Raw genomic sequence first — 14,304 nt, forward strand, 5'->3', positions numbered from 1 at the left:
ATACTGGTAATGTTGTTTTCAGCACTAGCAAATGCTTAAATTCAAACATTGAGTGTTACACATTGCTCTCTCCCTAATGTGAGCATTTGATTCAATGTTTGTCATCATAATTCGCAAGTATTTACTGAAAAATGACAAAAGGTGATTCATTTTGTCCAAAATTATAAGCATGCAGCAATTCCAGCATTTGAATTATTTTTATTGTTGAAGTATCGCCTGCTTAAACTGAATTGATTGAACTTTCCGTATCCGGTTTTGTTGTGTTCTGTTTTTGGTGTTCCATTAGAATGTTCCTTGTTTGCACTGTACAGTTTTGCAATCCTATGCTTTGTATCATCTGCAGTATGTCTGTAGTAAGACATTTCTTGGGGGGGGGGGGGGGGGGGGGGGGGGGGGGGGGTTCCAAACAATCAGTAGGGCTTTACAGGTTTATGCTCATAAGTTGTCCTAAGTTGTCCTAAGCATTCATACACTTTATTTTATGTTAGTTTCCCTAATAACGAATCATAACATGAATCTATCAATGTGTGAGCATTCAAAATAAAGTACCCAGAAACTCAGAATAGGGGGAATGAAAAAATACTTTATTACAAACTTTAAAATAAAATCATTTTATTAAATTATCCAGACTCTATATGATTCTGTAAAAAAAACACTACAACAAACTTTGTTCACATTTGTAATGGTAAAGAAATAAATGCTCGTAATAAATATGAGCTATAATCAACTCCCTTACCATGTAAGAACTTATTTGATTTTGTGAAATGAGCAGTTTCCATTATTGCTCGTCAATCATCTCCCAGTTACAAAATCAGAGGAGAATCAGAGGATAAACTTTCACATTTACATTGGCTGTTTGGAATTATTTCCAGTAACACTTTCTGGAAGTCAGACTATTATTGCATAAATGACATTCTGCCCCATTGGTAAAGTAAATATGAACAAAGCTTCCCTTCAGGGGCATGTCAAAAATTATATTCCCTTTTTTGATTTGATGTTGTATTTACAGTACTATCAAACCCCATGGGAATAATCATGGGAATTATAATCAACTAGAACAAACATTTCATTTGACATTGATTATATTACTATGATCCCTTTTAACTTGACAGTGGTATACTGTGAATGCAGTCAAGTTTGATGGCTCGGTTGGCAATGCTCAGCAGGTAATATAGTTGACCAAGGCAACCCTTTGGTGTAGATGACACAAATGTTCCCTTCACAGAATTCAGCATAAAGTGAATTCAGTAGGATCTTAAATATTAGCAGCAAAACAGTAAGGGCAGGCATTACTGTAAAGCACTAGGCAGTGATGCATATAGGTCAAATAAATAAGGCTTCATCACATAAACTACAAAAAAACAGGAATCGCTACATCAATGAGAACAGTTTATCGTCCCTGTGGAGAGGTCCAGACTGAATCCTACTATGTGCACAAGACTACAGTGCTGTCACATGACTGTGACGTTGCAGGGATGTTGTGAGGACGTTATGGTGTTGCAGGGAGGGCGGTATGACCAGAGGTGCAGTGCAGACAAGGAGAAATTTGGTCGGCAACTGCAGCTCTGATGGTCCCACTGGATTTTGTCAGTGGGTCAGTGTTTCTGTACCGGGGTCTGTGGGCCTATCCTCTCTCTATAAGATCCCCCTACCCCAGGTTGATGTCCCCGGCAAACATGGTGATGAGAAGGATGATGGAGAAGCCGGTCAGCAGGCCGGCGTTCTGGATCAGGAAGAAAACGACGCTGTTCCTGGTGGTCTTCTCCTGCTCGCTCAAAATGCTGTTCATCTCTGGGAACTGAAAACAGAGAAGAGCTTCCTCCAGGTAAAGAAGCCACAAAGTGCCACTTAGCACATCAGAGATTTTTGTATGTTCAGGAAATGCGGGAGATGGGACAATTCTTTAAGAAGCCAGTATGGGATAGCCTAAATTTTCCTTAGCATTCTGCAGGATTTTCAGTACAATACAATACAAAATCCATTTGCTGATTGTCCTAAGTCCCTGTAGCCCCTGTAGCACTGCCTGTAGCACTGAGAAATGTCAGCCTCAAAGGGTGGGTCTTGAGAAAAGAAGTAAAAAATATTTATAGTGTCTGAGTATCTGAATGTCTTTGCCAAAGGACACCAGAGAAAGGATGAGATCAGGGAAGTAAGATGCAGCTAGGCCATGAATTGCTTTTTATGAGATCAACTCAGCTGAGACCCAGCAAGTGATATCTAATCCTTAAACCTGGCCTTAGAGAGAGGGTGATCAGTGGAGTTGTGAAATGGCTGTAGGGTGCTTAAAAAGGATTTAGGCAGACCACCAAGAATTGTGCATCTAAATCACATGACACAGTATTTAATAGAATTCCTCTGAATGTCTCTGGAAAATGGAAAAAAAAATGTTGTTGGTTTTTTTTGTCCTGAACTTTATTCAGGACAGTGAAAATGACTATCCTATGCAAGTCTGAAAGCAAATTACCATGGGTGAACTTTGGAGTGGTCTGTCTCCTAACACTATGACTAAACATTTGTCATTATGCTGTTAATCTGTCAAAACTGGCATTCAGTGATCTCTGAGTAGGCCGTAAATCTTGTTAACTACAAGAACTTGAGCAGATAAGGGTTAATAGGATATCCCTCTGTTAATTTTTTTTGATGAAACTTTTCTATCAGTGTTATCTCAATGAAGGAAGCAATTAGCTCGTAAGACATGTTCTTAAAATCTGCCCACTTTGCAGATATATAGGAGTGAACTCATTGTCTAGATCACTGGTGTTGAACGATTTTGTCTATTAACAGCCCTGACTGATATTTATTTGCTTACTGATAAAACAAACAGGAAATCATTTTCAGAGTGCTTAATTCAGCTCTTTTTTAATTATCCTGTAACAAAGCACACCTTGGCTTTTGGATGTTGTTGGCACTCATCATTGCTAACAGCCACATCCAAGCTGCATAGTTTATGCCCCATAGCTGAGGACGTGATGACGATTCACCTATAAAACTGCTTGCGTCCTTAGATTTGCCATCACAAAAACATGCGAAATGACAAACTCAGCAATTCTGTTGTGTTCAAATCGGGTCCCTCTAGTTCTTAATCTGTTGTTAGATCATGGCAGAGGAAATATAATTATTATTACTTAGTAGCTAATCTGGGGCCACTGAGCAACACACATATAATGCACACAGTTCATACAATGTGCCTTCTGTTGCACATTGTCCACTGGTACAACTGGAGTTTTAATACAGTAAATCGGATTAGCCAAATCGAAATTCAAATCTGTAACTCTCTCTAATGAGAAGTGCAATTGCCATAGCAGCTACTGCCCTAGACCCAAAAGAATTGCACGGTGGTCACTCACCATGTCAGCCAGTGCGATGTAGAGGAACATGCCGCCAGCGAGTGCAAAGATGATGTTGGGGGCGAAGCTGCTGCCCACCAGAATGCCGAGCACCAGACCGATGTAGCAGGACATGGCCGACAGCAGGTTGAAGAAAACCGCCTGAGGGATGCTCATACCCGCATTCAAGAGGATCACAAAGTCACCTGCAGGGGGAGCAAAAGACCACAGCTCACTAATCAAGGCCACAGTAAGACTGCAGTGGCCCAGAAAACACATAACAATTGACACTATCAAAATTGGCTCAGCAGAATCATGGTGATATAATGCTAAAATTATTTCAATGTAACAGAATAATACTCCCACACTATCTATCCATCTACATATCTATATATATAGTAGTGGCCTACATATAGTGACCTTCTTGTCTATTGTCTGTTTGCATTAGTCTGCGTGCATTTGTCTGTATTTGCTTGAATGTGACACAGATGTTGACAGGAACAGAAACAGTGAACATGCAGCACTCTGACTAACCTGTCTATCACAAAGTCTGAACATCTACCCCACGCCCAGTCCCCGATTGATATGTGTGGTTTACACTCTAGTCAATGAGCTCAAGGTTTCTCTGCAGGGTTCTCACTTATATCCTATTTATATTTTCCATGACCTCAATGGCTTTCCAGATATGAATGCAGGATTTTGAAGGATTATTTTCATTGTTACAACAGTAAAACCCTTGTACTATGCGGCTACATTGATGCTGGAACTATACTTTCTGAGATGTATTACTTGGAAAATATTTCCTGTCTGCATGAACACATGCTTTCCAATGCTCTTGGAGGTAAACGTCAATGACAAATGACATTTGGCCATGGGGTTAGTCTAGTGAGTTTGCGAGAAAGGTCAACATAAATGAAAACAAAAAGAAAGAACACATTTTTTTTAGTCATGAGAAATTTTCCATGGTCTTTTCCACTGTCCAGTGTCCTTTCACACACAGTGGGATATTGAACCATTTCCATGATTCTTCCATGACTTTCCAGGATGAAAGTGTGTATAAGGACCCCTCTCAACACGCCTCAGCCTGTTGTGCCTCACTGCTGGGAGGCCCACCTGCTCGGAAAGGAGGTGAGGGGGAAGTCAAACACTGAACTGAAATGGCCTCTCCAAGGCTCACATGTGTAGGGAGTGTAGCTTTGCCTTCCACGTTCACAGAAGGTACTTTTTATGAAAAGCTATTTCAGAAAACGGTCGAGGCTCATATTCAAAGCTAATTTTCTCGATGTATTACAGGCCACCATTGCAGTGTTGGTGACAGGCCATTTACTCAGGCAAAAGCAGCAATGAGTAATCAATGTTAGACAAATGTTTCTGCCACGTGTCCCTAGATTCACTGGCACAGAGAACGCACCTGGATATTCTGCCATTTCCCAAACAAACAGGCCCAGGGCAGGCTAAGTGAGTTTTAATTCAAAACCTTAGCCTCAAATGAAAGATGTCCAATTGCGCATTCACACAGAATGACCTTTCACAGACTAGGCATTCTGGATCTCTGGTCTCTGTGTCTCTGAGGGCCTCTGCTGATTAACCCATAATGTCCCAAACAACGCTGTGTAAACATTGTGAAAACGTTAAACAAACGCTCGCGCAAGCCTGTCACTGCTTCCCGCCTGCCCCCTCACCCAGCTCGTGGGGGAACTCCTCGCAGATGATGGCGATGGAGGTGCTGAAGCCGGTCAGCACGGACACGGTGAAGGAGGCCCCGATGGCCAGGCCGTCGATGAAGTTGTGCAGGGCGTCGCTCAGGGAGATCATCCAGGCCACGGTCTTGATGTTGGAGATTCGTTCCCCCCTCAGCCAGTGGCAGGTCCCCCTGGAGACGTGCGCCTCCTGGGAATACGCCCAGAGATGTAGCGTTACAAGGTATGACCAGGTTGTAGTTTTTGTTTGACAGTGTTTTTTTTTTAATGAGCACACATATTTGACACACGCATTCTCAGTTACAACAGGGCTGGATAACTCTCAGAGTTCCAGAGGGCCTGGTTTTCATTCCACTTTAATTTCATTAGTAGTGGCCTACAGCCACTATGGTATGTCCCACACACAGTCAGTAGCCACCCACTGGATAATGCCATTGCTCCAGATACAACGTGCAGAATCTGCCACTGGTGAAAGCATTTATCAAAAACTGCCGGCAGACCTTAATTCACTAAAATGTCAGAGCACCTCAACCAGCCATCCGGTGTGAGTATCGCCATCTTCGCCATTCAAAGGGTGAGAAACACAGAGGAAAGCAGCAGGAGGTCATATATGGTCAGTTCTCTAGACCAATAACAAGGTGCAAAGTGTTTTCGCTTTTACAGAATGACAATAACTTAACTTCATAAATATTTTGATCAGTTGCCCCTGCTGTGATGTCCACTGGAGAAAAAATAAACTACAGTGTCTCTAAACAATGTTACATTTTACTGTATCTCCATACATTTTCTTATCGATATAATGTAGCGTAACACAATATTAGATCATTTGCAATATAGTACAATAGTCCATATATATGTTGCAATTTACCATGTTACATTGCATCTTTATATTAGTGTTAGCATAGTCAGTATGGTGAAGGAAGTTCCTTCACTGAATTACTGGTACAGGAATGCTGGATCTTTTCTGAAGTCTAGAACAATACGCTACATGTTATTGAGCTCAAATACAGAGAAACACACAGCAGTGGTACACGTCATGTGGCATGGGTTCAGTGACCCCTCTCCTCCCAGCTGTTACTCTCTATTGCCGTGACAACTGTCAGGAAAGAACAGAAAGTCTTTGTTTTACAAAGGGAAAATGCCATTAAGTATTCTTTCCAAGCATCTGGACTGCCATGAAAACTGAAAGTGTTTCTTAGACATAAAAAGCTTTTCTGCCTGTGCCATGAGGTCAGTTGTGTTTGTTTAGTATCTCTGATCTGTTCCAAGGCCAGAGTCTTGCCATGTGATGAAAAAAAAATCCCGTTAAACATTAACTTATTTCTCTAATTATCTTATTTCATTGACGGGTATATAGGTCTCAGCCCACAATTTTCTCTCGCTACAGGTCATCTTTTTAAGTCTACTGGTGGAAAAGTTCAGCGTTTCTTCTTTGTCACATAGACCACACTTCTCTCAGCATGTAGCAGTCCTGCACATTGCTACTGTGTCCGAGCATGACCGGTGATCAGAGGGCAGAAGTGTGAATGCTGAATCCTAACGCCTTCCAATGATGGTGATCTTAAACCATGGCATTATTCAGTCATTTGCTTTTCTATTGCCAACTGCTAAGCTGACTCACCTGACCTGAGTTTACCATGCAGCACATAACCAGCTTTCCTACATAAGCATCCTAGCATCTTTCATCAAGAATATATGAAAACACACAGTATATATTTTATAGGTTATATGTAAAATATTATCAATATAATAATATGACATATAAATATTATATCTCAAATATACAAACTATTTATATATGGCATCTTATGCAAGTGTTGTAGAATGTACAAAAAGTAGTCATAAATGACAACACAACAGCATTTCAGTAAAATAAGATACTGCATCAGTAATTGATATCAGTTATGAGTTATGTCATTTTTTTACATATAAAAGATATGTTTAATTTCTCATACACTAATATCATGTTTAACTATATATGTTTTTAAAGATATAATCTATCCCTGTGGGTAAACCCTAAGGTGAAGGGATCTGTGGTCCTCTGTTATTTAAAGCCCATGGGTTGTATCCCTATTAGCCACACCAAAGTCTTAACACCTACTGCCTAGAGAAGGCCAAGGTCATGGCCCTGGTCTATTTAAGCTTTGCTCTGTGTAAATGGGGATGCACGATGAACGTAATAGCCCCCACTGTCTGGCACAGGACATTCAGACCCTAGGAGCTGATACTGATCAGCTCTAACTCCACATTCTTCTGCAAATAAACACAGGAATATTAGAAAGCGAGGAGATTCCAAACTAAACAAACTGCTTTAGAGTCAGATGTGGGTTAATCCGGCACATGTTTCCTAATAAACACAATGACTAGTCTGAATGTGTTCACCTGCTCTATCTGGAAACCTAACCTTGCAGTAATCTCTTTGGCCCCACAGTGAAAATGTGCCCTGCTGCCAGTCAGAGCTGAGTTTTTGGGTGATTCAGTTCAGGTTGTGATTGTGATATCTCTGTCTGTACACCCATGAGACTAACTTACTATCAGGAACTATGGAATTCTAATCAGAGGTACACAGATGGCTGGCCAGGCTACAGCGTAGTGTACCATACATTCTTAAAAACACTTTTTGGAGGCACTTAAGTCCTGTAGTGAGTGTAGGAGTGTTCTTGCAATGAGAAAATTGAAGGTTCAAATCCTGCTCTCGGCTGCTGTTCCTTAAAGAAAGCTATATACCCTATTGTTCTCCTGTTGAAAATATCCAGTTCAATAAATGGATTAAAAGTAAAATGTAAATTATGGGAGTTGTCCTTGATCTATATATCAATAAGAGAAGGACCAATCCTTAATCATTACAAAGAAAGCTCTATTCAAACATCTATCTTTTTTCTACCTCTGTTCTGCAGTTCCTGCTTTGGGGGTGAATGGGTCTGGCTAATACCTGTTCTGAGGCGAGGTCAGAGTTCATGCTTGCAGGGGGATCGGCACCAATGTTGCTGAAACTGGTTACAGCAATGACCTCGCCCTTGACTCCTAGGTCGCCGTTCTGGAGAGAGTTGACTCGAGACTGCTCCCCAGGGCTAAAGTGACTGTGTCCATGCTGGATGAAGGGAGGGAGAGAAGGAGAGAGGGACAGAGAGAGACAGAGGGAGAATTTGAATTTTAATTTTAGACTTGAGTTACTTTAATTTTAAGTTACTGTTTCCAAGTTGGTTCTTTTTCTACAGCTTTCTGCATTTGCTTGTTTGAAGTAAAAGGAAAATGTGAACATCATTAAAAAATATGATGCACCCTTAAATTTGTTATTTGTTAAATTGTTATTTTTGCTGTACCAAGCCGTACAGCACAGAGGCTGAATTCTGCAAGTAAGCAGCAAACAAAATTGACACTAAAAGTATTTCATCATTTCCTTCAGCAACACATGCATACATACTGTAATATATTTGAAGGTGCTAATCCTTCGAAGACAAATGTTCATTTTCCATACAGTAAAAAATGGGATTATCAAGTTCTTTGTTACTTATTTATCTGTAGGTCTATAACTGCGATAAATATTATGTACTTACAAAGATAAGCAAAAGAACACACCTCAAATTCAGTTTTTAGTACCATCTTCAAGACTTTTTCTGTGAAGAAAAGAAGATAAAATCCTCCAAATATTCCAATGGCTTTTAAGACGTAGTTGTCAGCTTTGGGGTCAAATCCCAACGCCTGTACATTTTGGAGGAAGGACAGGAGAGTACATTACATTACATTATTGGCATTTAGCAGACACTCTTATCCAGAGCAGCTTACATAGGTTACAGTTTTACATGTTATCCATTTATATAGCTGGATATTTACTGGGGCAATTTTGAGTTAAGTGCCCAAGGGTACAACGGCAGTGCCCCTGGAGAATAGAATATAAAATACAGAATATAAAAAGATTAATGGCAGATGGAAAAAAACACCTGTGAAAACATCTGCAAGCAGATCATTATTACTTAATACTTTTATATGAATGTGTAATGTGTAATAAAGACATCACTGTAAACTATGTCTGCTCTGTCAAAGGAAAAAGCCTACTTGCTTGCAACACTAATATTGCAAACTGAAATGACAGAACAAATCCGTGGCAGGCTCATGTCCCCTAACCTCCGAGCTGCGATATGAAGTGACTGTGGCCCAGAGCAGCTGTGGATATTAACCCATACAGTGTTGGAGACCGGCATGTGACAGGATCGTGGAGAAGGCTGGAGCCCGCTGAGCACCCTTTCTCACCTCGGGGATGAGCTGCAGCACGGCGTTGGAGAAGAGCGTGCCGATGGCCAGGCCAATGAAGTAGGTGAGCACCTTGGGGAAGTAGGGCTTCTTGGTGAAGGGGATCAGAGCCAGGCCCAGCATGGCGGACAGGTTAATGATGGTGACTGCTAGGACACCATATCCCCAAACTATGGTGGAAAGGGGTAAGAGAAGAGACTGCTGTTAGTGCTGCTGCAATAGCACACTCGTGTGCACACACTGTGCAAACAATACAACTTCAGCTCTGTGACATCTTATATTCAGTTGTCATCCTAGGAGCCCACACCAATGTGGTCAGGACAGATATAAAGTCAACTCCAGGCCATGCAAATTATGCAGATTATGGTTGATAACTCTGTTTACATTAATCTGAAAAAAATAAAAGTTTGTTGATGCTTTCCACATGTTGAGGGTAGGGCTTAGTCTAAAATTTATCACACATTCAAACAGACATACATTCAAAGGCAAAGGTGAGAATTATTTAACAATTAAAATGGAAACCTAAAATACAGTCAGTTAATACAGTTTGTCAAATGATTATCAAAACTAGTTAGCTATCCACCTGTTACTAAAGTATAAATACTTGGCAACATCTGTCGGCTTCCATTATAATTACCTGTCTTGTAACACTTATCTTTTTTGGATGCAAGAACTAGCTGTCTATCTGAAATGTTACATGATATTTTACAGATTTACCATCTTTTTAAGTACCCATGCCATTGCTTCTCTCCATTAGCCTGGATAATTGGAGATTTACTGTATTTCAGGAGCTGTGGCCTGTGACTGTCCTATCTACAACAGTCTATGACACTTTACACTGTTCTCCTTTTGTGTTGACTAAACTTTGAGTTCCTTTTTATGGGATTAATTATTAACATTAATTAGCTAAAACAATCACACACTGAGAGCATTCGGTATCTATACAGGGCTCTAGTCCACTGCAGCGCCCCGGATGCTACAGTGAACAGAGAAGGACTGGCACAGCTGAGGACTTGACCACGGTCAGGGCTGACACCATCCGCAGGGCCACTGAAATACTGCTAAAATGTTCAGGTTACCCTCCACTGCCACTGTAATCAGCGCAGAGGTCAATGCTAGTAAAACCCGCATGCTCCTATAAGGTTGCCACTGCCAAACCACATACCTGTGTGTCCCAGCCAAGATGATAATTACATTCCTCAGGGCAAAAAAATTGAGGAATTCTTTTGGACAGGGTATTAAAGGCTCTCAGAACAAGTGCATGAAATAAGACTCCAGCAGACCATACAATATGCTACAGTATGCCCAAATGACTTCCAGCCTACATTGTGTTTCTGCATCACTACTTTTACAATGGAGTATACTGAATCCTTCCAGCTGAGTTTAGGGGATAGACAGCATTTTAAAGGAAATTATTCTTAATTATTATTGAAAACAAATGTTGGTGTCTACCAAGCGAGCAAGGAATTTTTTGGTCCATTTTTGCACCCTCAGGCTCTGTACTTGACCTAGCATGTTGGTTAACAATCAGCTATAATCGATAACATAAACCCGTTACCCTGAGACAGTGGTAGCAGTTTCTGCACAGAGCTCCTTGGCACAACTACTCAGACTAAAGTCTAAAGCACTATATTCAAGTTCAAAAGCTACTAACAAGTCATTAGTGTTCTGTCTGCAATAAAAACTTCCTGGAAACACCCTGCTAATGTCAGGTTCCACACAATCAGCTGTTTCTGCATCAGACATAATGCCGAGATAAAAAACAGCTGAATGGGTTAGAAATACATTTTTAAACAGTGTTCCACTGTATCGGTCAGATGGGTGCAGTCTAACTATCCACCTTCACATGTTTTAGAAACTAGACCTTGTCTGGTGTTATAATAATACATTGGGATTTGACCCCAAAGATGACAACTACGTCCTTAAAACCACTGGAATATTTGGAGGATTTTATCTTCTTTTCATCACAGAAAAAAATATTGAAGATGGCAATAAAAATCTTTTATCATTTTTTAAAAACTTTTTTTTTCATGTTACATTATTTATTTACTTAGTGCACACATTTGCTGAAGTGGACTTTTCACATTGTGAACATTTGCTGAGGCAATTCAAGGGAGCTTGAGACTAAAACCGCAGGCATCCCACCTGAGATCACAAACTGCAATCTTTCGGTTCCAAGGCCAGCTCCAGAAATGCGACCCTGCGCAGTACGCCGAAGTTTTCACACTGCAGAACAGGGTAGCCTGACGCTAAAGCACTCAACAACCATTCTCAGTGGAAAATAGCTACAGGTAATTCTGGCATCCTGAACTTCCCAGCATACACCTAGCCCAGCCATGGACATGGGAAAATCACTTATGTGTTCACTGGCAACGATCCCTGGTTTCGTCCTCATAATGCTGCTGTTGCCACGGTACTTATTTCTGAACACAGCTGATGACTTGCAAAGGCTGTGCCTTTCCTAAAGAAAACTTGATCCATGTAAGCATAATTATTAGTACACCTCAAGTAACTGTATGCATTTGTGCCTCTGCCACGGGCAGGTGGATCAGAGGTTGTGTGATCTCGACTGTATGTCTGCTTATCTGTTTATTTTTCTGTTCTGTCTGTGAACAGGATTTAAAAAGTTATGAACAGATTGAAATAGTTTGGTGAAATTACTGCCTAAAGGACAAGGAGGAAATGATTACATTTTTAGGCCTGATACAATGACTTGCATCTATCCAGTGCCACTCTGGTTGAGTGCAAATATCCTGGGGATACTAAATACGTTGCATGTGGTTTTTTTACCACTATGGCAGAAAAACTTTTGTTAATATTGTTTTTATATTGTCTGTCATTGGAGGCTTTAGCAGCTTAGTCTCATTTGAGTAGCATCTGTGTATCATTTTACTGTTTGAAAACATTAGAAAACATCACATTGTGCAAAAACATGAGTTACAAAGCAGCGTATTTTCAGAAATCATTCTATATATTAGTCACTTCCAAAGACTGCAGTATATGGCATATGATGGATATTATATACATTAATAAAAATAATATCAGTGTAAAGGCTACTCTTGAAAGTTTTAAATAAATATTAAATAAAGAGTGACTTCATCGAGAACAAGTGCTTTAGTTCAGTATATTACTTTTGAAACACAACAGTAATATCTTTTTGTTGCATATTAAAATATATATGCGTATGAGACTGGACTTATGGAACACTGTATGTTTGACAGTATAGCGAGACATATTTTTCGTATGAGGAGACAGCAGGTGGGCTCTCACCATGGTAATCTATGGTCTGGATTGTGGCGGGCACTGTGCGGGGGCACGCGGGGAGCACAGCGTGGCTCAGCAGAGCAGGGCAGATGCTCTTCAGGTGTTCTGCGCTCGCCTGGCTGTAGTTGCCCAGGCCGTACTGGGACAAGATCTCTGGTGCTGACAGACACTGTGGAGAGAGATGGAGAATGTACGAACTCAATGGCAGGCCCGCCTTCTGACTGGCGCGGGGGCACGAGCACACAGCACCCTGCCAACATTGCTCTCGTGTTGTAGATGTGAAAGTACCATTGTGACTGTATACCGCTGCTGTGGGAACTGTATGTGGCATACAGTATACCCAGACCTTCACAGCTCATAAGCTCAACTTCTGTTTAAAGCCTGCACAACATGAAAAGTTTCGTAAGATGAAAAAGGCAATGGAGGCAAACATACTGCAAACTGGGATTTATGATTCATGTTCACACTCTGCCCCTTAAAAAATAAACAAGGCAGTGGCAGGTTTCACATGTGGATCGAATTAATGACTGTTTCTCAGACCTGGAACACCAATCAATATCAGTATTTATGTTGCAGTGACTGATGATTACCGTGGCTGTACTCATCTTCAAGGTTTTTGCATAAGTATTATACAAATCTGCTTGTTTACAATGGTCTGCTGCAGAGGGGTCTGAGTTGTTCTTGTATCACAGTCGCATCTCTTTTTAATTACTTGACTCTTCCACAAGGAGCTGATAAAATGCTTTCGTCTATTTGAGGATCATTTAGCTCTCACTGAATGTGGTATGAATGAGTCTACTGACTGTATCCAAATATGTATTGTGACTCAGTGACTGATAGCGAATACAATAAAATATATCTGAGAATCAGACGGGCTATCATCTTAACGAGAATCAAATGTCGAGTTTAATTTGATTTTCAGCTTGACCAGTATCAAAGGGTCGGTGTCTGACATAAATGACATGTCACCAGTAACTTGCTATTGACGAGGAGCTTACAACAAATGAAATGAGGTCATTAAAACAAGACTCACCTTTTTGGAAGGACAATAATCGTGAATTTACTACTTGTAAAGACTTCACATTCTGTGTCTGTACCTTTGATAAACAATCTGTTTATTATTGAGCGTATTTATTGATCACAACTTATCCTGGAACACTAATAATGAAATACTGAGACATACCTTTGAGTGCACGAATTGATTTTCTCCTTCCAACACATGGCTTGGTCGTCTGGTCCCAAGTAAGTCTAGCATGTTTTCGAGATTTTCAAATGAAAGTGTGTCATTCTCCCCGTAGAAACGAAAAATATCTTGTAAGAAATCTGATCCTTTCTCCGATGCTACCGGTGTAAAGAGAACACTCACTGCTATAACAAATAATGTGCCGTTCAGCACACGACGGCTGAGATTACTCATTGCGTTTCGCGGAGGGTGTTGTGCGGTCTGTCTGCCACAGTAAAAGTAAACTAGCTACGGTAAATGTCCCCTGGAGGATGTGCGCTTTAGTAGGAATTTGTGATTATGAAGCAATGTCCTGTTAACTTTGCTACGCAGGTGAAATTCCTTCACAGAAATCAATCGAGGGGTCCTATTGTTGTTACAGCATCAAAGTTCGAAATATTTCACTGCGAGCCGCGATTACAGTTCTGTGCTGAAGTACTGCATGAGCGGGACATCGTTCGAGCGCTTTTTATACTTTTACTACGACAATAAATTAGTAATTACTCCTGGTGCACACGCATCTCCTTTCGGCTGGTTTAAA

General features: G+C 40.7%; 1 protein-coding gene across 1 annotated transcript; it reads right to left on the reverse strand.

The window, feature by feature from the left end:
* Positions 1–644: 644 nt before the first annotated feature.
* Positions 645–14,304, reverse strand: slc39a8 (solute carrier family 39 member 8). The gene is made up of 8 exons (XM_036517448.1): positions 13,725–14,304; positions 12,548–12,710; positions 9,278–9,447; positions 8,606–8,728; positions 7,959–8,117; positions 5,009–5,216; positions 3,348–3,532; positions 645–1,798 (listed from the first exon to the last, which is right to left on the reverse strand). The coding sequence occupies exons 1-8, from the start codon at positions 13,956–13,958 to the stop codon at positions 1,649–1,651; spliced, it is 1,392 nt and encodes a 463-aa protein (XP_036373341.1). The 5' UTR covers positions 13,959–14,304; the 3' UTR covers positions 645–1,648.

This window comes from Megalops cyprinoides, chromosome 22, assembly GCF_013368585.1.
Source record: "Megalops cyprinoides isolate fMegCyp1 chromosome 22, fMegCyp1.pri, whole genome shotgun sequence".
Classification (NCBI taxonomy): domain Eukaryota; kingdom Metazoa; phylum Chordata; class Actinopteri; order Elopiformes; family Megalopidae; genus Megalops; species Megalops cyprinoides.

Excerpts from the sequence above, each read along its gene's own strand:
- slc39a8 (XM_036517448.1), bottom strand. The coding sequence starts at position 13,958 with ATGAGTAATCTCAGCCGTCGTGTGCTGAACGGCACATTATTTGTTATA. Across the intron at positions 9,448-12,547 it reads CCAGACCATAGATTACCATG|TTTGGGGATATGGTGTCCTA; the intron begins GTGAGAGCCCAC and ends TTTCCACCATAG. Across the intron at positions 3,533-5,008 it reads GGAGTTCCCCCACGAGCTGG|GTGACTTTGTGATCCTCTTG; the intron begins GTGAGGGGGCAG and ends CTCCCCCTGCAG.